This window comes from Temnothorax nylanderi, unplaced genomic scaffold (assembly GCF_030848795.1).
Source record: "Temnothorax nylanderi isolate EJ_2023f unplaced genomic scaffold, tnyl_v1.0 TNYL_tig0297_pilon, whole genome shotgun sequence".
NCBI classification, from domain to species: Eukaryota; Metazoa; Arthropoda; class Insecta; order Hymenoptera; family Formicidae; genus Temnothorax; species Temnothorax nylanderi.
The window spans coordinates 163876-189568 of record NW_027249359.1 but is presented as its reverse complement, the minus strand read 5'-3'; the positions used below and the strand labels follow the sequence as shown (position 1 = coordinate 189568).

Sequence of the window (25693 nt, the reverse complement as noted above, 5' to 3'; positions counted from 1 at the left end):
TCTGTATCGCCATACGAGGTGATGCGATTTATCAATAAACCTATCGACTTTACGCGGCATCACTAAAAGTCTTAAACAGAGTATAATATAAATCCTTCCCTTCTATATATTGCAAAGTTGTGAGAGCAAGATGTTAAGTAGTTAGATGTGGAAGCATTGTCAACGTTCGCTGGATACATCAACTATGGAATTAATGCACGCTGTCCGTCACATCCTTCACTCGTATAACTACTATTTATATTTTGTTCACTTGCGATAATTATGTGCAATTTTTTATCATGATCTTTCGTAAGTTAAGAAATGAAAAAACACGTTCTATCAAGCGAAATAATCATAACTTTTGTATACAAAATAAAAACAAAACCAAATAAATGACAAAATAAAATCAATATTTTATATAAATAAAGTTAATAATTTATTGCAAATTAAATTCAGCGAATTAAAATGAAACAAACTTAACCATTTAATTGTGTAGATTAAATTGACAAAAGAACCCCTGAAACTAAAATATTTTATAAAACACGCACACGCACACACGTACGCACGCACGCACGTACACACAGGTGAATAGATTTAGAAATTTTTAGTTGGCGCTAAAATTGTTACAATATTGTGTTGTGAGCGCACAACGTATTTGCGATAAAGTATGGCACCTGGCAACACCGAGGGCCGGATTACTTGGTAATCCGACCCTAGCGACGAGGACCGATGACGCGAAAGCCAGCACGCGTCGCGGTAATGACCATATATGGTCATTCGGGATATCACCAGCCCGCTAGGCCGTTGATCGCGAAGTCTAAATCGCTGACTGCTAAGTCAGCGATGCCGAGGCGATAAAAAGCCCGCCCTTCCAAGGAACGGCGGGCAGTCTAGAACGAGAGGCTAATCGCGTGCGACCGAACGCAACGTATTCTATAGTGCACGCCCGCAAGTCAGGGCAGTAAAATAAGAAGATATCTGTATCATTCAAATTAAAAAAGGCTTTATTAAAACTTCGTTCAAACAAAAATCTGGCACAGTTATTCTCCTTCCTCCCGGCGGATCCAAACGAACTCTGTGCCGACTTCTCGATCCAAGGAACGGCACAACAATTGTTTAAAGAATTATAAGTACATTCAGAATAAAAGTATCTTTATTTTACAATTTTATAATATTGTTATATTATAACAATATGTAGCAATATGTAGCAATATATGTAGCAATATGTAGAGCGGCTTTTTGTTTGTCTCGATATATTTCGGAAAGTATTCAAGATATCAAAAAATGTTTCAAATAAAATATTTATGATAAAAACATCTCTATTTAACCACATTAATGAAATTTAAAAAAGAATTTTTTTTCTAATTTTTAATCAAAATTTTGATTACAAATTTTTAAAAAATATTATATCAATGTTGTTGAATAGAGAAGATTTTACTATAAAACTTTTATAAGAAACATTTTTTGATATCTCAAATATTTTTCGAGATATATCGAGAAAAGTAAAAACCGCTCCACATATGAGGAGTGGTTTCACCCCTTAAAACCGTTTTTGGGCAGCTACAAAAAATATCTAAATTCATCTCTTTACTTCCCCTACATGTGGGAAGTTTTATTAAAATCAGAATTTTCGAGTTCGTGAGGTTTCCTTGTTAGTCACTGTTGACGAATTCAAATAAGACGAACAAACCGAGACATTATGAATATTATATAAGAACGCTAATTGCTGAGCAGAGTCAGAGTCCTCTCAGCCAGCGGAGTAATCTGAACGCCAAGAATACGATCCTGGACCCGGACACCGAGCGATCCGAGGAGTCGACCTGCGAGGCGGAGCATCGTTCCTGCGTTATATAATTGTCTTGAATAAAGTGACATGTAAGAACATTAAATACACTTCTGACATTCTTAATAATCCGTGACCATTCCCTACACGTTTAAAAATTTCGTCCCCCCTTTTTTCTATCTTTTAGATAAGAAAATAAAAATAATTTTGAATGTTAAAATCACATCCTTCTACTCTTCCACTTTTTAATCTCCTTTCTTTCCTTTCAACTTTAGCTGATCATCCCGCGGACGAATCAATGCTGCTAGAGGCCATTCTATATACCAAATTCAAAGGGAAAGCCATGACCGATTTCGATACGCGAGATATTCAAAGCTTCGAGAAATTGAAACGCGAATTAGAGACCGAATATCTCGGAAAGCGAGGCACGTCAAGTACGCGCGCAGCACGAGACTTTTACGCACGAACGCACGAGTGCAAGTACCTGAGATTTTGAGATTGCTTCATCCGATGTGTAGATATACTATGGTTGGTGGGGGTATCTCTCAACATGATGGTTAAAAACAGGGACGGACAAATTCTTTGTTTTTTTTTTCTATGGAGGTACATCCGGCCGATAATTATTCATGAAAGAGCCATACAAATGTTATAGAATTGAGCGCCGATGACAGACTGCTATAATTTATGACCTACAATTGTCACATCCTTTGAAGAGCTCGAGATAAGCAAATAGCTTACAATTGAGACTCAACGTCTAAGGGATGTCACGTCTCTGTGACGTAGAAGTAGAAGAGGAAGAAATGATAGAGAAAAGAGAAAAAGTGATAGAAGAAAACGACGAAGAAGAGCGTTAAAATCATAGTATGCTCAAGCAAGCAAGCGAGCAACTTGAGAATATGGAACAATCCGATCGACTGAATTCGATGGAAGAATTCAGTGCGTGGGAAGAATTCAATGCGTGGGAAGAATTCAATGCGTGGGAAGAATTCAGTGCGCTGGAAAAATTCAGTGCGTGGGAGCAGCGATGCGGGAGCAGCAGGTAAATGTGCATATTAATATTAATATTAAAAATAATGGAGTGTGATGTGACATAAGTTTGTGACATCATAATTTTGTGTCAAGGGTTTCCACAGTATGGAGGCGGTGGAAGGTTTCGGTCTGAGGCTCACGCGGAAGGATCTCTGTGGCGCGTTCGAGTGCGGGGCCCTTATCGCCCCCACCCCCCTATGAGAAGGGAGGCCGCTCTGGCACGTGGGTGCCTATCTTGCCCCTGCAGGTTTCTGTGGATGTCACCACCGGTCGAAGAGTGGTGAAGTTAGTCAATTACAATATTATAATCGTGAATTACGGTTTGTTGGTACGCGAGCCCTGTCTCTCGCAGATCTCATGGGGCCCGGACTTTTGCTCCAAATACATTGCTCAGCTGGTGAATTACTTGAGAGATCACCCACGGGGCACGAGGGTGGAGAACAATTTAAACCTGTTGTTCATGCGAGAAGTTGTATATAATTTCACCGATGAGCGAGTCCAGGAGCGGAGACTAGAATATTATAATATGCTGTCGCAATACGACGCAGCACAAGAAGAAATAACTACAAAAACAGATGCAGGGTTATTGCTCAATCTCGTGCGGCTAGAAGCCGCCTGTCCCTCTAAGAAGATTTGTTTGTATGTTGGTAGTAAAAACCCGCCGGCCGAAGCCGGGGACCTTCGAGATACCAAAAGGTACGCCTATTTAGCAGGCTAGAGTCTCGTTCGTTATCGGAATTAAAGATAGTTTCGTGGACTCGGAAGATAGAAAGAAAAATCAAAAGAAAAAAAATTTAAATGTCCACGTGCTCGGATACAGCGTAGGTGCGCATATCGGTGGACTCATCGCAAATTACTTGCCCAATGACAAACTCGGGAGAATTACGGGTAATTGCTCGTATGCAGCCGATCGCCGTCTCGCAATTTAACCGTCCAGACGTAACACGAGCCTTTTATCGTTATAGTAATAACGATACACTATCATATCAATCTAATAGAATAGACTATTATATAATAATTTTTTTATATATTATATTGTTTACTCAACAAATGTTTTTGTGCTGTTTTATTTCTAAAACAATGCAAAGAGTGACATTAATACAAAATCAAAAAGAAGAACATACTTATTAAATTACAAGATTCGAAATTATTTATCTCCAAGCAATGAATACCTTTTATTGTGTCCCTTTTTTGTGGGACACGGGGTTCTTTGATTCCAGGGGGAAAACGAAACAATGTACACGACAAGTTAAATAAAAGATAGACTTTAATAATTGCTTTGTTTTACAAAGGTTATTCGCATGAAATGCCTGTCACTGTCTCTAACTCCAGACTATCTGATTTCATCCCGGAGTATAACCATCTAATTAAATTATACCCCTATAATGAGCTCTTGCACAGTCCTTTGCCATTCAGTATTAAAAACCGTCTTTGCGTTTGTTCGTCATCATCTCTATTATTCAAAAAATGGCCCAAAACATATTATTAAAATAATGTATCCCGTCGATAGGGTACGTACGATAATTTGGATTCGCGAGTGAAGTGTAAATTATATGTATAAAATTAATTTATAAAATTAACCCGTGTTTTTCTGCACTTTATAAATGCTGTGGATAGACAACCTACCGATTCATGGTGCATGTGCAAATTCCCCGCAATCAGATCTCCCAACAAAAACCAAAACAAAAATTTTAGTGGCTCCGCACTGAAAGATGTACGAAAAAATGAATGCGTGTTTAAATTCACATCTATCACATACGTTTAAATATACACGTACATTTTTGAATAATTTTAAAACATACGGTTACGGTTCCATAACTGATGGTATTTATAAACTAGAAATCCAAATAACAAATTATAAACATGAGAATTACTTCACAAAAAGAGAATAGGTGGAAATAAAAGGATATGTAATTTCTGCATTTTACAGATGCTATGGGTTGACAATCTATCGATTCGGGAAGTTCACTTATATGACGTGCATATGCAAAAAAAGATTCCCCGCAAACAAATCTCCCAACAAAAACCAAAATAAAAATGTTAGTGGCCCCGTACTGAAAGATATACGAAAAAACGAGTGCGTGTTTAAATTCACATATGTCACATACGTTTAAATATACACGTACATTTGAGCAAATAAGACATCCGATCTTTAGAAAAGATAGACATCTATCTTCTGCGCTTCTAACATTCGAAATAGACTACATGTTAGAAAACAGAGCAAACCCTCATGCTCTAAAAAGGGACCTCTTAGAAAAGCTTGATTCTAGAGTAGTTAAAATTCTTGGTGGTGTAGATTTTCTGCCCTGGTGTGCAGGTTGCTGGCAGAACTTCGCCCATACAAATGAGGCCATTACCCCATTAACAACCGCCATAAAGAGTAGCTCAACACGCATTGAGAGTCTCACTTCTTGATTACACAGATGATGAGTTAACATTGCCTTGCGTTCCGGATGGGGATCTAACCCTGTTGTACAAGTGCAAGAGGAATTTAGATAAAGTCATAAAGAAAATAACCTTTAGTGTGGAGTTCCACCAATCTTACCAATTAGGGAAATACACCTGTGATGCGTATGGTAATCTTCATCTCATCTGGCAAAACTCCAAATCATGCTGGTTGATTACACATGCGCATATTGTATGTTTAAGAGATATGATTAATTCATGGTTTGATGCCTGCCTGTACACAGTCTTATCTACCCACATAAATATCCTTCTATCAATTTTCATGAGGTTGTTATGGATGTCTTGTCTGCAGGGAGGGAGCTCCTAGCTTGTCACGGAAGGCCTGCTTATAAAGTATTCAAGATGTGGCCTTCTATTACTATCGCATGTATTCTTAAGGATACGGAGTGTAAACCTGAACTCCTCCAAATCCTTTAGAAAGAACTAGTTAATTTTTGCCACACACGATTCTATAAGCTGCTCACAAAGCCAATTTGCAGTGATATTGACGTCCAGATGCGTCTAGAACTTTCTGGTCTATGGAAATGTTTTGGACATCCCGATATAGACATGACAGCAAGTGTGAACAATTGGATTAAAAGGGTAAAATAAAAGCGGAAGTCCGTCCCGTCGACGGATGCCTCCGCGTCTTTGATATTCGCGTAGGGAGCGTGGATGATTATCGTCACCTTCTCGTCGGTCTGCGTGATCTCGAAGCGTGGAGTCAACATCGCGTTTCCTTTCCTTCCCGGAGTGTTGCGAAACTTATTTATATTTGGACACCCCCGTCTTGCACAACGCGCGAGCGAATATAGCCGACGGACAAATCGGCGTGCGAGAGGAAGAACGTGCTCGGCGCCGCTCTGTTCAACGGGACGCGTTGACCCACGTGGCCGCGGATTCGATCTGTCCGATCCTCAATCCTGGCGAATACGCGTGCCTAAAGTCAACAACAACACTGGCGACACCGACGCGACCGACTCGACACTCTCGACAGATCGAACCAGATCGAACGAGAGACGACAGGAAGCGACGGATCCTGCGCCCGGAAGTGGCAAACCAGTCGTGACGAACAGTGACGAAAGGGTTGGGTTCACGTTGGGTTAGGTCGCCGCCACCAGCCGCTACCGCTCGAGAGAGTGACGTTCTGACGTTTCTGTTTCGGCGTTTTTCTTCTCGGTTCTCCTTGACTCCTTCGCTCTCTTTTCGCGTGCACGTCGTGAAGATGCCGTCCGTCGAACAGGTCGAAATAAAAGGATATGTAAAAATAGCAAGTTATATGTTCCCACATTTATGTGTCAAGAATGTAATAAATATTCTGGAGTGATACAGACAATAAGTAACAATGTAATCTTTGAAAAATAATATTATTCTTTTCATTAACATAAGTTTATTTTACAGATGATATTTTCTACTTAAAAGTGGATAACATGTCAAGTATTAAATTATATGTACGCGAGAGTTGCAAATGCAGCTTGAGGGACAAACTCACTTTGCGTGTGTACTACGTGAATTGTATTTGAATTCGTTTCTCACCCGAAAGAAAAAGTGCTATATTACAAATTCTATCCCTTGGTATAGTATGTATATAAGAAGTACATATACACAAAGTACAGAATCCAAATAAATATTATTGTAAGTAAACAATGGCATTTTTTTATAACAGCAAATTGTAAATAAATGTTGTATCCCATTTTAATATAATAAGCCATAACTCATTTTAAGAAGAAGGTTGCCTAAAATCCTAAATACGTGAAAACTTTACACGTAATCTCCATCTTCAGATGGTCCAACCTGAAAAAATGGATTCTTTAATCAAATCCATTAAAAGAGAAATAATGTCCAATAATAAATTAAATACTCCATTTTTCCTAGAGTATGATCGGTACTATCATATTGATTATAATGAAATTGAAAAAAGTTTGTTTAACATGATTGTTAAACCAGAGCAACACGATAGAAGGTATGTATATTGTATATGTATATACACGAAGTATACAAACATGGTCTGTCTCCTCTTTTAACCCAAATCACACGTAGCAGTTCCCAGCTTAATGTCTCTCCTCCAAAAGACGGAAATAAATTTCTCCGAACGAGAGTCCCACTCTCTTTCAAAATTCCAACTATGACCAAAGGGGACCCGAACCCGATTTCTCGGGGTTATAAGTTTGCACTTTACAGCTAGACCACACTGCGCCCCTATGAAAAAAAGTGACCTTTTCACGGAGGAACAATAATTTTAAATATACGATATTATAATGCATTTTAGCATATGCTACAAAAACAAGGATTATTATTCTTTATATATATTTTTTTGTTTTCTTTCAAAGAGAAAATATGGCAATCCTTAATCAACATTTAAATTGTGAAAGTGCAATCAATATCCCTTTATTGGCAGAGCACCCGTAGGAGTATTAAACTCTCAAGTTGAGATTTCATACATTGTACGTACAAAAAGCGTCTACTGGACGTCTTCGGAACATGTTCGGTACGTCATGTGGATATCCATGCATGACAAACGGGACGTCGTTTGGACGTCCAAAGGACGTCGGATTGTTGCGTGGGCTATGATACAAAATATCATATGATATTAAAAAAAAAAGAGAAAAAAACGAAGGATTAATTTCTTTTAAAAGGCTTTCTCCTGAAGTTTTTTTCTCCCGAAAGATAATTTATGTGTGTGGGATAATCGATAGATAAAAATTTCTACAACTACAACAATCCTTTTTTCAGAATCAAGCGCGCGGCTTTAGTTTAATATATCCAGGCACCAAGTGGTGTGGAGTAGGAAACATGACCAATTATTACTACGATTTGGGCTATTTTTCGGCGGAGGATGCTTGTTGCAGGAAACACGACTACTGCTCATTCACGATAGCGCCGAAACAATGCATATATGGCATATGCAATAATTCACAATATACTACCTCGCATTGCGATTGCGACAACAAATTACGCAGATGTTTATAGAATCTCAATACCAATGTGGCCAATATCCTCGGCGCGTTTTACTTTAATTGGCTTCAGTTTACCTGCTTCAAAGAGGGACGACTGTACTCGCAGTACGGGTGGTAGTGGCAAAGGTATACAAAAGTAAAGTCGAGAACTTACAAATTTGACTTACTTCGACACATTTATATCATACATATTTATATAATAAACGTCGTGGCTACATAGAGCCGAAAGCGCGCCAGCGCGACGAACACCTAGAATCAACCCAATAAGTCTCGTACGAATAGTAGAGGAAGCCGTTCGCGACATTGCAGAAACCGTGCAATGTAGCTTAGATTACGCGGACAAAGACTCGCCAGTATTAGAATTACATCTTAACGTCATACTAGAGCGCGAATTTGCCTTTTTAGACACTAGTCTTTTAGACGAAAATAACGGTCCCCGAATTAACGCCAATAACGCTATTAATAACGAAACCGAAACGAAAACAATAACTATAACGAAAGTGACATACTAAGACTGCACCCAACCGTAAGTGACGAACATTCAGACACATCGGCCGATACGCAGAGTGTTAGGAATCGGAGTTTGAATCGAGTTCGTACCCGACTTTCGTCTCCGTGTACGCGGTTGCGACACGCGGCACTCGCGTGTTTGCTTCAGCCCTCTCCCCGTGTCGGGTGGATCGAGTAGCTTGATCGGGGGAATGGGGGCGGGCAAGCCGTGAGTGCGCGTAAGGAGAGTCTCAATTCTTAATTCTCAAATCTCAATTCTCAATATTTATTATTTATTTTAAAAATATCAGTATCCGTTATTGAAACCCGATTTTCTATCCCCTCTATCCTTTATATAAAGGAAATCTAATTACGACAAATAGATATCACCCCTTTCTCCTAGCAAGAATGACCAATTGGTCATGTTGCCTACTCCACACCACTTGGTGCCATATCTTCTCATGACTAATTATTATTTCACCAAGAATCTTAAATAATTTAATAATCATAATTAATTTTTATTAAATAATTTAATCTGTACAATAAGATGATTCCATAAATTAAACTACTCATTAATTCTAAACTCTAAAACTAAACTATCATTATGATATATATGGATGAGCAATGTAGCTATATAAATTGAAGTCAGTAAATCTAGTAATTAAGTCGTGAATAACTGCATGATAAAATCAAGTCTACAATATATATATATATATATATATATATATAGTAGAAATTCTGTCACCAATTTTATGCATAAGCAAACAATTGGAGTTAATTCTTAAACGCTTTACGTGACGTACAGGATCGCGTAAATCGAATAGAGGCCGCAAGTTTCGAACGCTCCGACGAACTCTTACACGCGATACGCGATGTGCAAGATCGTACGAACCGACTAGAGGCCGCAAATTTTGAACGCTTAAACGACAGAGCCCGACGCGTACGCAGTAATGGTCCATTAGACATTACGTACGGGCGAACGCTTGGCGACGTCCGAAATCAACCGGGGGCAGTCTAAATCGAACCGCGTACCGCGACCTGTGCATGAATGTTATCGCGATCTACCCGCAAGTCAGGGTACTTGAATAATCCGAAACGAGTGTAACTAAGAATCAACTTTATTCATAAAAAAGCAAGTATTAAGAAATCTCGCGAGTGTTGTCCTTGTTCCCTGCGGATTGACGGATCCCGGTGCCGGCCCTGAGATGCATTTCACGGCACGGAACGACATATGCCAAATTCATCATTATTCATCCATTTGCAATTATAAAAGTTATTCAGCTTTATATAATGCCAGAGTAACCACAACCAGAAAAATGTTAATGTTAGTTATATCTTTCAACTAAAGACGAGAATATTTATACCACATATTGTTTCTGTTGCGGCCTCAATTAAGAAATAGGACTTATGATTAAGAAATAAAGTATTATAACAATGTATTAAACGCGAAAGCCCAGTCAGCAAAATTGACGAATTGCGCGACCGACCTACATCCTACTAACCAACTCAGCAGAAACGAAGACCAGAGTGACATTAAATTTGTACAGATTCTCACTCGATTTTATTCCTTTTTTAATAGTTTACACATCTACTAATTACGTATTATTGTAATAAACTTACCAATCTTCTTCGTTCGTTATAAATGTTAAAATGAAATGCACAAAAGACAAAACGTTGCGTCAGCAAAATATTTCAGGACGACACACGAGACACGTATCCGTGTACGTGCTGTCGTACGTTGCTGTCGAACGGAGAATCTTGTTCGCGAGGCAGACCCCGAGCGCGAACGCGACACGATCACAGAGATTCGGGGCGAGTTCCTTTGATGAACTCGATAATCACTCGTAGAGAATATCCGTTTCTCGCACTCGCGGATCGTTTCTTGTCCTCGCTCGCGTGCACGTACGCGAATAATGACCGAATAAAGACGGGGCCAAAGAAGCCGCGGAAGGTAATGACGAGACCGTCGCGCACATGGACAGCCGTTTCTCGCACTCGCGAAGGACGAACGAGGGAATAAAAGAGAACGAGAAGGAGAAGCCAGGACAGATTGGAGTTAGAGGCAGTGACGGGCATTTCGCGCAATTAACCAAACTAAAGTTATTAAAGTATCATTTTATTCAAATCAAAAAGTGTCTTTAATTCCATCTCGCCTCCCCGTGGATTGAAGGAACCCCGGTGTCCCAATAAGGGGCACAACATTTCTATATAAGTAATTGTCTACAGTTGTACTTTCCCACTCGGCATGTAATATTTCAGAAACATTTCTGCAAAATTCCATTTGAAATATTACACCTTTCATCAATATTTCAGAAATATTTCACGACCGTTTCTGCAACATTTCTGCAATGTTTCAATCGGCACAATTATTTCAAATGCAACTTTGCTGAAAGATTTCGGCAATATTTCTGAAATATTTCTGAAATATATCTACGAAATATTGCAGAAACACTTCAGAGATATTTCAAATACATTTTACACTGAGAAAAATGTTTTGTATTAGCAAACAAAATTTTGTTACTGACGCAAAAACTATTTGTTGATATGTGAAAAATGAAATATTTTGTTACCGGAACAAAAAAAATATATTAAGCCATGTGCGTATAGCCGCCGCGCATTTGTCCGAAGAAATCCGCTCTCTCAGCCGGTCACCCTTCCAAGTAGTATACCGGCGCCTTGTTGCTTGACATCGATGATCGAACAGGGTAGTGGTGATCCTCTGACTCTGACGCTTCTTTCTTTCTTATACTTGCTTATTTTGGTGAGCATAAAGCTATCGCATAACAATATTAACAATACAGATATACGAATAAATCTTTTTTGCCAGTCAGCGTCGAATATTATTTTATATTAAATATTATTAAATATTTTATATTTTATATTAAAAATGCCATATGACAAAATTTGGAATATCAGAAAATTCCTAATAAAAGAAACAAAATGCAATAAAATGCAATAATTATATAATAATAAATTTAATTTTTTATAAGTTCTAAAGTCTGTCAGCAACTTTTCGGAAATATTACAAATCCACTGTTGTATGTGAAGCATTTAAAAATATAACGCGTGCAATGTAAACGTAATAATAGTTTATCATTTATTAGAGAAATGTTTCTGAACCATTACATCTGCAATATTTCTTCTGCAATATTGTAGAAATTCACTGCCTGCAATTCAATTTTTCATTACCTACGCAATCTTTCAGAAATTTTTCAGAAATATTTTAAATGCAATGTTGCGTTTGATATGTTACAGAAATATTATTCGTGCACTGCAAACGTAATATTACTTTTATAATGTTTCAGAAATATTTCTGAAATATTGCATCTGCTACATTTTTTTGCAATATTACAGAAACTTACAAATATTGTAAACAACTTTCTGAAAGATTTCAGAAATATTGTTAATGCAATATTATAAAAAACATGATGCAGGTACATTTCTGAAATATTTCAGATGCATAGTTACAAATGAAATGTTAACGAAATATTTCTGCACCATTTCCGAATATTTCAATATTTCAGCAACATAACATGCCGAGTGGGTTATGACCATGTTGGAACATTCCCATAAACACAAGGATGTCTTTTGAGTACCACATGACGAGTCAATTCTAACGATTAGGTATTGCTCTCTAATTTAATGATTATTATTTATTTATTGTATTACACAACGCTACGTTCCTAATTTTTAGACTGCACTTGAGAAAGGCTCAAACCTAGAGCCGAAACGTAATGCACATTATTTATATTTTTGCCAGTTTGTTGAGAATAAAGGAAAGATTTTGGTTTTTTAATACTGGCGGAGGAAGTTATTTTTTTATATATTACATAATGTCATTATCCATTGAATACTAAGAACCCCACTGCAGGAAGGAACGAATCCCGGATCTTCCGGATTGTCTCCCGACAACGATCATTTCGGCAGTGAAACAACAACGACAATCACCGTTCTTCATAAATGCAAATTATGCAATTTTTCAATATAATTCGCGGGAGGAAATATTCTTCCATTATTAGGAGAGATACATCTTTTTCTCTCGTAATGAAGATAATATATATCCATTATCAAGATATATATCTGTCTGGTTAAAAAAATAAATACAAACATAGAATAATTCTCCAAAAAAGTGGCTACAAAAGAATATATTTAATAATTGATTTTCCGGCAAGATTTTACAATGCCGGAGATGGTTTTTATAAACAGAAAATAAAAGTTAAAAAATAAAGTATAGGGTTTGTAATCGTATTCTTTGACGAATACAAAATATAATTTTTCATTTTTTTAAATATCTTTTTTTTTCTTTTAAACCTTTTTTTCTTTTTTATTTTTTTCTACTTTTCATCCTTCTTTATTTTAAAAAGAATTATTATATCCATGTTTACTTTATTACTGCCTTTTCGTCAGTCAGATGGAATTATCATTGGTAGCGTCAATGGGAGAATATTTATTGAAAAGGATAAGATCTTTCTTATAACATATTAAATCTCGCGACTAGATTTTTATAGCTGTCATCGCCGAGTCATGCCGAAACCACTGCTTTCGGGAATCCGAGTCAAATTGATTAAATAAAATCTGAGATTAATTCTGGTTCTGCAAAGGGGGGGACCTCTAATTTTCAACGGAAATATTACCAAATCAACGAGAAACAATTCCCGTCGATAAGGATAAAATCATACATACATATATCATTACCCATTGAATACTAAGAACCCCAACTGCAGGAAGGAACGAATCTCGGATCTTTCGGATTGTCTCTCGACAGCGGTCATTTCGGCAGTGAAACAAACACCATTCTTCATGAATGCAAATTATGCAATTTTTCAATATATATTCGCGAGAAAAAATATTCTTCCATTATTAGGAGAGATACATCTTTTTCTCCCGTATGTAATGAAGATATATATCCATTATCAAGATATATATCTATCTTGTTAAAAAATAAATACAAACACGGATAGAATAATTCTTAAGAAAAAAAGTAGCTACAAAAAATATATTTAATAAAACGATTTAATAATTGAGGATTTCCATACAAAAGAAATGTAAATCGACTTACATCTCTATTTTCTTTTGTTGCAAAAAAGAAGATCAGTAAACCTTAAAGTTAATACCTTATAAATTTGATTGGCAGCGAAAAGTGCGTTAAAAAAGCTCGCCAAAAGCGTTTTTCAATTTTTGTAGCTTGACTCTCATTGTCAGTTTCTTTGAGCAGTGCCTTTGAGCGGACCCTCAGTGCCTTTAAGCAGTGAACAAACATCAGCAAGATAGCGGCCGCCATAAATAACGACGATTATGATTCTCCATATGATTATGAAACAGTACATAATCAAGATTAAGATCTCACGGAACATGCTATTTATAATAGCAAATGGTGCTGAGATCATTATGGATTTGGAGAAACTTCTACTTAAAGTAGTTCGGCGCGACAAGCGCACGAAGTACTCCAAGGCTGTGCAGTTGAAATATTCCTCCAACAGCATTCAAGTATGGGAGGATTACAATGGTCTACTGCTTAAAGCATATCCTCTGAATGCTAAAAAGCTATTTCAGAGTTGGGGCACTGTAAACTGGAGCCAAATGCAATAAAAAAAAAAAAAAAAAAAAAAAAAACAGAAAGATGTAAGAACTGTCTTACATTCTTGCGATACGTCTCCAAAAAAAGAAAAACGCTTTTTTACACGGAAGAAGCCCATAAAGATGTTGATACAAGCGCCAATAACGACTCTGATCTTGATATTTAAATAATATTTATATTGTAATTGCTTTTTGTAATAAATTTTTATTTTAAAGTGACATAAATAATATGATTTATTTCCATTTTTTCCCCCAAAACTACTGTTGCTATAGGATGTAAGTATCATTAAATAAAATTTTTTTTTTACACTTTTTGCAATATATTAAAATATTTTTATTTATTGCAAAAATTTATAAGTTTTAGAAAAAAAAACGAAACAAATTTTATAGCATGCTTTTATTTTAGTAATTTGACAGTTAATATTAAGAAGTTATTTTATTATCCTCAAAACGGAGTTTTCTTGATTTACATCCCTCTTGTATGAAAGCTCTCAATTGATTCTAAACTAACAGGATTTACAAGTGATGGTTTTTTATAAAAAACCAAAAATTAAAAAATAAAATATACCCGTTTGTGTAACCACATTCTTTATTAAAGATAAACGTATTTTTTATTTATTTTTTAATATCTTTACTTTTTTCTTTTAAACTTTCTTTCTATTTTCCGTTTTTCTTTATTTAAAAAAAAATTATTATTTATTATATCCATGTTTACTTTACTATTACGGTCTTTTCATCAATGAGATAAAACTACTATTCATAGCATCAATGGGAGAATATTTATCGAAAAGAATATGATCTATTCTTATAAAAGAAAAGTACATATGAAATCTCGTGACTCGACTTTTATAGCTGTCGTCGCCGAATCATGCCGAAACCACTGCTTTCAAGAATCCGGGTTTAAATTCAATAAAACCTGGGATTAATTCTGGCTCTGCAACGGAGACCTCTAATTTTCAACGGAAATATATATATATCGTATTATACCAGTTTTGTTGTGCCGCACGAGGATCAGGTCGGTCGTAACGGCACTGGGGTCCGTCAATGCGCGAGGAAAGGACAACACTCCATATTTCTTTTTAATACTTTTTAATAAAGACACTTTAATGGATACACTTGTCTTGGTTACTTCGAATACCCTGACTTGCGGGTAGGTCGCGAGTAATACACGCACGGACTCGCCAGCCCGAGCCGCTCGAGCAGCCGAGCAACCAAGCAGCCAAGCACAGCGGCCAACGACCGAGAAAGCTGACACCATGCGAAGCGCTGCGTTAATGTAAGTCCGATCCAATTTGAAATTGCGAGCGCCGGAAATAAAATTCGCGAGCGACGGAAAAGATTGCGAGCGACATTCGCGAGTGTCGAAAATAAAATCGCGGGCGCCGATAAATGTCGGACGGCGTACCGACATCGGATATACGCCCGCGGACATAGACCAACAAATCAAAATCAAAGATGAGCGAAAGTTCGCGAAGTACAAGCTCCTCTCTAAGCCTGAGACAACCCGCATCTGAAGAGATGATCACTAAAGCGGGTGCAAGCTATGAACCCCCTGACCCCATGGATGCGGAGAACCTCCCATTACCATCAGGAGGAGACATAGGGCTCTACCAGGAGAAAGACGATGAGGACGATGAGGACGATGACGACGATGAGGATCCAGACAGACCAAAGGCAAGGAAAAGACCCCGTCACATGCCTCAACCTACTCAAAAGATAATGGAACAACCAAAAAGAACCACAAGACAGGATGCCCTTACGGAAAGAAACTCTGCTCCTCCGTGAAATAAAAGACATAATGACTGATCTATCCATAAAGGTGCCTTTTCATGCTGACGCTCGACGCTCTATTTCAGCGTCAGAAGACATCACGTGACCAAAAATATCTCAGCAGAATGAAAAGACATTTCAGTGTCAAAGTCAGTGAGTGTTGGTGAGTGTAAAGGTTATAAAAATGTCACTTACTAAACATCAGATTTGGTTAAACCAATGCAATGAAATAATCAGAAAACATGAAATGAAAAAAAAATACTAATAGCATTTTTGATTAACGTAATAAAGAAAAAGAAAAAGGGAAATTGCAAAAAACGTTATTGGGTGGAACCCATATTTAGAGAACGAAAATTGCATGGAAAGGGTCAATCGGGTGTTGAAGACCATGATAGTAACTTTCATCGAGAAAGATTATAGGGAGTGGGATCTTCATTTGCCACATTTTCGTTTTGCGTACAACACCGCATTCCGTAAAAATCGATTTAGAGAAAAAATACAAAAGAGAAATAAATATTTTATTGTATTAATTTCTACAGAATTTTGTCTAACGCTGATAACATATGGCTTTATTATTAAAAAGTTCTAATTCCAGAAGTTCAACTTCTGGATATATATATTTTACATTTATTTAATATTTTTATGAGTCTTCAAGTAAAATATATATATCAGAAAAGTTTACTCACTAATCCTCGATGCGAAAACATCGTGTTGCTCTTACAGTTTCACTTGATGAGACTAACGCGATTCCTCAGTTTCACTATAAATAACCCGAAGAATCGGTGACGTTATGTTGAATTTTGCGCATTCTATGATTTCGTCAGTTTGCACATTGTGAAACCGTCCCGGGACAAAAAGTACAGACGTCATTAAAATTTTAAAAAACTATGTTCATATATGTATTCTAATTCTAAAAATATGGTTGATGCAAAGTGCTACATTTGCTATTTGGCAAAAAAAGCATGTGCTTACGTTATGTCGTAAATACCATGCATTTGCCTAACAGCCAGCTCGCAAAAGAACTGTAAAACGATCATCAGGATTCGGGTGAACGCAATTTGATTCGCGCGCGGACTTCCGTTTGTTGTAAAACGCACGATTACGAAACTCAATAATGATATGCATGTATGGAATGCACGAAATAGCACTTCCTCGAAAGTTCGTTGCATTACGGGGCCAGCTTTGTATTAAAGCAAATTTTGATTAAATATTTAAAATAATTTATCTGAAAAATATTCTAACAAGATTCTCTCTCTTTGATACTTATATTAATTTTATTTCCAATTAAAAGTTACTTGAACATGAGAAGTCGATTGGTTCATTCATACATAATTCCTGTATATAAAATTAACGTTGATTAAAATTCGAAGTTTTAAATAAATCTGTTTTTTGTCGTTATGTACAACGATCGATCTCAGGAAATGATTTTAATGCGTTCTTTGTCTATATAAACCTGTTTTTTTTTCTCGCTGTATACAACGATCGATCTCAAGAAATAATTTTAATGCGTGTCGATATACCGTTTTGCAATTGAAACATTCTGCAAAAAAGCGAACGTTACTCGCACAGAGACCGGCGATTGAAATCGGAATTCGATGTCGGTTCATTGGCATCGACCGCTGATATCGTGCTCGAACCTGATACCGGATGCGTGTACAGCAAAACGGTGGCCGTACTTACCATTCCGCAAACGGTTTTGCCCTATCGATGATTCACGCGCATACCTCTACATTTATGGCCGCATTGTTTCATTCATACGCGTGACTATATCTTGCAAAGTGTGTACCAACACGTAAACTTCGTACATTTATACCTATTTCGAATTTGCGAACGTACGTCACATTATTTAAAACGAAAAATTAATATTGAACTATTATCACGTTTCTTTTACCTTGAAAATTAACGATGCCGCGATAGAAAGTTCAAAAATAGAATGTGGTAATATGGATTGGGAAATAGCATAGATTATTAACTAGATTCATCATTTATTTAAATATCCATAATTGCATTATTCTAATCAACACTTTTTATAATCTAAATCGAAATTTTGATGCAACGTTCATAATTTGTAGCAATAAAATTGTTATTATCGTTATCGTTCATCTTTTATTTATATGAAAGCTTTAGCTGGTTTAGAAGAGCTAGCTTAAAATATATGAGTGTATTACGGGATATTTTCCGAGTAATAACTATTTCGTCATTCTCTGCTTTAACAAAAGTACTTCAATTTATCAACAATTTACTGCTTTAAATGTTGTGTTTTGGTAAAGTAGCGATTTTCACGCGAAACGAGGTATTCTCTGCTTTAACAAAAAGACTTCAATTTATCAACAATTTACTGCTTTAAATGTTGTGTTTTGGTAAAGCAGCAACTTTCACGCAAAACGAGATATTCTCTACTTAAAAAAAAAGACGCAATATTAATCGTTAATGCCTCTCAATACTTAAAATAACTGCTATATTTTCCAAACTTTTTTTGTTAATAACTTTTTAACGAATAACGAGCGACGGCTTAAACCTTCCGAAGGTCACTCAGGATGGTGACCTTGACAACATATGTCAAGGTCAAGGTCATCGGAGGGTGGTCCCTATTACTGCATAATTACCGAATATTATATTTGACGAGAGTTCCCGACAATTAATAAAAATATTACACGTTAGTCTCAAAACTGCAGGAGCTACACGATGTATAATAAGCTGGAGGACTTTAGAAATAAATGCTCACTACTCACTGAAGAAAACCAAGCATTGCATAACAGAATTAAATCCCTCGAGGTTAGACTTGCAAACCTAGAGAAACAGGAGGAGAGGTCTTACCACACGGATGAGGAAGAATTCACAACCCTACGGAAGGAGAAATCCGAAGCTCCTAAGAGACAATATGATTGGGTAATCCAATCTAGGAAGACCAAGAAGAGAAAAGCAGCTAACTCGCCTGAAACTATAATTACCCCACCGAGATTAAGACAAAATCAAAAAGAAGAACATACTTATTAAATTACAAGATTCAAAATTATTTATCTCCTAGCAAAGTATTGAATACCTTTTACGTCTTGACGGTTAATAATTCATCATAGAATCGGACATTAATCGAATACTTTGCGTTTCTGTTCGCGCATACAGGCCTCGATCCGACGATATTTTTCTCCATGAACGGCAACCGCTCAATGGATTTAGACGAGACAGATGCCTATTTTGTGGATGTGATTCATACAAATGCCGGCATTTTGAGGCAATGGAGGCCCAATGGCCACGCGGATTTCTACGTAAACGGTGGCTTCAGTCAGGCCGGGTGCGCCACTTTTTCTATAGGTAAAGAGGAATTATCGGCAACTAATGATTCGCAAATCGAGGCCAATGCAGGGGGAATATATATATGGAACTACTTTTACCAACTCATAACAAACATCGCAAAGATGTTTAGCTTTAAAAAAAATTGTATGTTTGGGTCATGTGCGTTTAGTGATGTTAAAAATAACTCATTATACACTTATTATTATCCAATGTTTATTGAGTTTAAATCTAACGCAATTCCTACAGGATCACATAATAATGTCGTTTACAAAATTCCTTGTAAAGATTGTGACGCTTCATACGTAGGACAGACAAAAATATTATTAAAAACGCGAAGGCCAATGCAGCGAGAATAGCAAACTACTTTTTCTAGCTCAAGACAAACAGCGCGAAGATGTTCAACGCAACAACTTACATTGTTCCAAGCTGGTTGAATCGAGACTTTAAATTAAATTGTCTATTTGAGATATATACGATTAGTAATGCTAGTAATAGCACAATACCTACTAAGTAACGAGTGAGAATTGGTCGCAGGGGCAAGATGCAATGGCAAAATGCAATATTGCAGCTAAAGATATTTTGCTTTCATGTCATACCGTGCGCGTATATACATATAAGCGTGATAAATTGATAAATTTTTTCTGCCGACGGTAAACTGAAAATTTCCTCTGTAGAAACGATTTCGTGCGATCACACAAGAGTGACGCCGTACTACAGCGAATCAATCACGACAAAGAAGGGATTTTGGGCAGCCCCTTGCGCAAATCTATTCTTTTACCTGATCGGATGGTGCAACCCCAAGAGAGAAGAGTACATCCTGATGGGGGAGGATACACCTCATACGTAAGTGAATTCCATATATTAGAATTAAGAATATTAGGATTAAAAACGATACAGATATAGCCGTTTCTAATCGTTTTCTATCGGTGATAGTTACTAGGGTATGCGTGCATTGCGAAAAATAGCAGGAGATTAGTTCCGCGAGATATTCGGATAGAGGCGTTATAAATTTCCATGGCATGCACCGCATGCACACAAATTTCATGAGTAATTTAATGAAAAGATTTACTAAACAATTCAAAATTAAACAATATAGAACAACTGCCTTTTATCCACAAGCAAATGGAGCTTTGGAAAGGTCACATTTAATATTAGTTGAATATTTAAAACAATATGTGAATAAATTTACAGAATAGGATGATTTATTAGGATATGCTACCTTTTCGTATAATACAAGCACTCATGAATCCACTGGATATACTCCATACGAGTTGGTATTTGGAAAAACAGCCAGACAACCATCCAGTGAAATTGTTAATGACATTGGAAAAGAAAAGACATATGATGATTATTTATATCAGTTAATGACAAATATTCATGATCTACAAGAATTGGCTCGAGAATGCTTGATTGCATCAAAATTGAAATCAAAATATTATTATGATAAAAGGATTAATCCACAAAACCTTTCAAATAAATGATCAAGTTTTTCTTCTAAATGAACCAAAGAAAGGTAAATTAGGAGACCAATATTCTGGTCCACATATAATAACAGATATTTTACCTAATGGAAATATTAAACTCCTTTTTAAAGGAAAGTCAAAAATTGTTCATTCAAATAGAATCAGAAAAGTAAAAATGTAAATAAGATTAAAGGTGTACCACGCAACATTTTTAATCTTATAGAATAATATACTTTTAGAATAATAGTAATTAATAAATAGATAAATAAAGTAACGCTCGTATGTCAATAAATAAGAAACAAGGGCCAACAATCGAGCAAAAACAAAGATGTTCTAAAGATGTTTTAAACAAAGAGGTTCTAAACCGATTGCATACTATTGGGCCATCGATAACAACAACTCAAGTCACATACATTATGCACAAAAATTTCCGGAGGGATACAGTAATAGAACATTTGTGAAAACTTATATTGATCCCGTAAAGTTTATAAATAATACATCTGATCCTTTGAGCCATACGAACGACAAATGGTTTATAAATCTTTCAGATACGGTTATCCCTCCAGAGGTCACAAACCTTCTACAATTAGGTGGAAACTTTTGCCTTCCAGTCAGCTTGAATAAAAAGAAAGCCATTCACGAATTTATTAAAGATGTGGAAGGAAATTCGAAACGGTGTAGCATAAGTAATCTCATAAAGATACGAAATAATTTTATCCCACAGTTCCATCGTTTCCTACACACCACTCCACCAAAAAATATCACCAACGATAAAATTCTTGCAATGCACAAACATTCTCAACACTTTGTTCGTGAGAACCCGAACATTATTTTTACACGAGCGGATAAGGGGAATGTCACGGTTGCCATGAATAAAAATGTATATATACAGAAGATGGAAAACGCGTTGCAAGATCTTAGTACGTACTCCGTTGTAAAAAAAGACCCTTCTAAAATTATTGAAAACAAGTTAAATAACCTATTAAAAACATGGGTAAGGAGAGGATACATTTCCCAAAAGGAAGTTTATTTTCTCCGCTCGAGCGATTCAATCCTTCCTAAATCCTATGGTCTTCCGAAAATCCATAAAGAAAACTATCCTTTCAGAATTATCGTCTCTTCCGTTAATACTGCACTATATAGCTTTGCTAACTATTTACACCAAATTATCTCTGAAAGCATACCTAAGACTGACAGTCACGTTAACAACAGTTTTGACTTGTATAGCGAACTCTCCGGCAAAAAGATTTTAAGCAACGAAGTGTTGGTGTCGTTGGACGTAGTTTCGCTTTTCACGAATGTCCCCATAGGTTTGGCACTTGAGGGCATCAGCAATAGATGGGATCACATCAAAAAAAGAACGAAGGTATCCAAAAAAGAATTTTTGATGGCGATAGAATTTGTTCTTTTGTCAACTTTCTTCACATTCAATAACGTTATATACAAGCAAACCCATGGATCACCAATGGGATCACCCCTTTCCCCAATAATTGCTGATGTGGTCATGCAAGACTTGGAACAAAAAACGTTAAATTCTTTAAATGTACGTTTGTCTATTTATCGCAGATATGTTGATGACATATTTATGTCCGCGCCGTTGAACATGATTGATCGTATCCTGGATACTTTTAACAGCTATCATGAGCGCCTAAAATTCACTATAGAATATGAGAATAATCGTTGTCTTAGTTTCTTAGATTTGTCGCTGCAGGTAGTAGATAATGCCATACAAATCGATTGGTTTCACAAGAAAACGTTCTCGGGTAGATACTTGTCATATTTTTCAAATCATCCGATTTGCCATAAAATAGGCTCTATCTACAGTTTAGTGGACAGAGCAATTTTGTTATCTCACCCTATATATCCTAAGAATAATCTAGAAATGATTATCGAAATATTACTGGACAACGGTTATCCCCTCAAATTAATCTTTAAAAAAATTAACACCAGGCTCGACAATCTGATTAATGGTAAACTTAGAAATAATGTAAATAACTCGATAGATTCGAGCGATGTTAATAGGAAATTTATAGTGATCCCATTTGTCAACAACATATCTGAAAAAGCAACATTATTATTCAATAAAAAGGAACACATAATTGGCTATAGAAGCCTTAACAAATTAAGTAGCATAATCAAAGCACAAAAAGACAAGAACTCAATAGCCACTAATAGTAATGTTGTATATAAGGTTGCATGTAAAGATTGCGAGGCTTCATATGTGGGACAGACAAAGCGGCAATTAAAAACTAGAATTAACGAACATAAAAATAATATAAAAATGGACCCATCCAGACACTCGGTCATTTCCGAACATACTAAAGAATTGAATCATTCCTTTGATTGGGACAACGTCAAAATAATGGATACGGAACCTAACTATTATAAAAGACTCGTCTCGGAAATGCTACATATTAAAGAACAAAAAAGTGGCATTAATTTGAACAAGGACACAGAGTATCTGGATGAGTCATATAACGGTATTCTTAGCGAACTCACCGACATCTAACTATTTCTTATTATTGCGAAGACTAACCTTCGCGGTTAACCTAATGTGAATGCGCGTCATTATTATTTGAGACGTATAGGAGTGAACATCGATCACGAGAGCACTTAGTTTCGGACCACGATTCAATTCTGTAATATGTAAGTCCATACGGAGATTATTTTTAACAACCACATAGACGTCCTCCCACTATCGTGATATCGAATTTCAGAACGTTTTTATACGTGACTACAACGTTGATGGACATAAGATTCTCTGCCTTTTTAACTGCTGACTTGGTTTGTTTTCGCCAACCAACGAATAATAGATCATGGACTCATCACTGACTGCATATTTGCGAATTGACTCTAGACATTCTCATATTTATAATTTTACAATTTACAATAGATTCACAGATATTTATTTATATACAATTTTATTACTTATATACAATTTTACTTTTAATATTTAATGCTCTCATGTTAGATGTGACTCCAGATGGCTTTGTCATTTGCTTTCGAGAAACGGCTACTTTTATTTATTTTTTACTGTTTTACTTTTTAACATGTTAATTTTACACTTTGCGCGACTCTATGTATTTTTGTAATTTATAACGGCTGAAGAAGACCCTGTGCGGTTGAAACGTTCCGTTGTATATAGGTATGTTTATTAAATTAACTTTATATTGACATCTTTGTTTTTGCTCGATTGTTGGCCCTTGTTTCTTATTTAGTAATTAATAAACCTTTTTCTTAAATTATAATTAATACAGATGAAGATGATCCTGATGAAGATGATAATCTCAATAATCACTCTACTTCTCAACATTCAACATATATACGGAATCATCGGATACGACTGCGGAACATCGAACTTCAATGTGAAGACTGTCTCGTTATTGGAAATAGAAGAATGTAACATACCGTTAATAGAACCACATGTAGAGGAAACTAATATTCAATGATTACAACTTGCGAAATTTGACACAATCTATGTAATTCAATGTAAAATTTCGATTTCAAAAACAATTTATTACTGCGAAATGCACTCACACATAGCGACTGTAACTAATGCACAAACAGAATATATTATTGATATAACGGTTGATCAATGTAAAAATATACATAAAACTGGAACACTTATTATAAATGTTAACAATGTAATGTTAACAATGGGTTAAAAGTAAATCATACAACGTTCGACCAATTACTTTTGCAGGATCAGTAACAACAGATAGGACAATATTTTGGATCACAATATTCAGATCCCTATGGGACATGGCAAAATGTAGTTGTACAAGGAATAATAACTATTAGTCTAAATTCTCATCAAGCAGTAACTAATATAGGAACAAATCAGATACATTTAAAAACAGGAACAATCTGTCAATATTCAGATGGAAACCTGTATAGATATTGAAGGAAAATTACTTTCTGGGAAAACGATACCCAACGATTATTGCAAATTCAATCATTATGATGTATTATATGAAGGAAAAGTTAATAAGATGGTTACTTTTGTAACTTTTGCGTTAACACAAATGGGGGAAGAGCTTCTTTGCGGATATACGTTAATCAAAACAGAGCATCCAAAACTTGTAATTTTAGAAATTAAAAAAGAAGAATCTTTCGCACATAAGCGCACATAAGTATATCAGTAGAACATTTAGATATTTTTGCTTATGTAAGTTCAAAATTCATTTATGTGGAAAAACATATACGCACACAGGTGAACCGTTTATACACAGACGTATTAACACAACGCTGCAATTTGGAACGACAAGTAATGAAGAATGCACTGAGCCTAGCAATCCATGCTCCAGATGATTTTGCATACCAAATTATGAAAGGACCCGGACTGCCAAATTATGAAAGGAGTCGGATAATGATTGAAATAGCGATTATTGGTAGTGATATGCAAGAGGTAATAGGAACGGCTATTGCCCTTTACCTCTTATCTAACAAAGCGTAAGTGGCCGATACGATTGCTAAATATTTATCTTTAACACGCGCAAGCTAACATGTACAAAATATTCCTTGGAGTATGGAACATTTTAAAGCGTCGTAGCTCGCGATTAATCCCTTCGGTGTCGAATACATTTAATCTCTACTTAAAAGAACCTAAAAAACCATTCTAACTAAATGCAAAATACATGGAGAATAAAAAGTATTATATACGAATATAATATACGAAAGATGGATCATAATCCGCGTGATATACGTATGTATGTTTGCAAATTACGTTTACTTATTTTGCAGATATTATTACGTTAAATTGCATACTTTTTATGCATTTTGTTACCTCTCTTCGATTATTATCTTCATTTCTCTTCTCTCTTTTTTTTACCATGAATTTATAATTGTAAATAACGCACGTAAATATGCAGGTTTGTGAAAGAGAAAGTTACGTTTCAGGATTCCTA

At 36.0% G+C, this 25693-nt stretch overlaps 1 protein-coding gene across 1 annotated transcript; it reads left to right on the top strand.

Moving 5' to 3' along the window:
• Positions 1-2625: 2625 nt before the first annotated feature.
• On the top strand, positions 2626-24235 carry LOC139780772 (uncharacterized). Its single transcript, XM_071719489.1, has 7 exons — positions 2626-2801; positions 2960-3234; positions 3593-3679; positions 19153-19341; positions 19998-20166; positions 21966-22152; positions 24044-24235. Exons 1-7 carry the CDS (start codon positions 2626-2628, stop codon positions 24233-24235), a joined length of 1275 nt encoding a protein of 424 aa, XP_071575590.1.
• The last annotated feature ends 1458 nt before the right edge of the window (positions 24236-25693 follow it).

What these genes read in the sequence shown, in the direction of transcription:
- LOC139780772 (XM_071719489.1), top strand. Translation starts at nt 2,626, where the DNA reads ATGCTCAAGCAAGCAAGCGAGCAACTTGAGAATATGGAACAATCCGAT. An exon ending in CAGCGATGCGGGAGCAGCAG is followed by an intron (nt 2,802 to 2,959) that starts GTAAATGTGCAT and finishes GGCGCGTTCGAG; the next exon opens with TGCGGGGCCCTTATCGCCCC. An exon ending in GTGCGCCACTTTTTCTATAG is followed by an intron (nt 19,342 to 19,997) that starts GTAAAGAGGAAT and finishes TTTCCTCTGTAG; the next exon opens with AAACGATTTCGTGCGATCAC.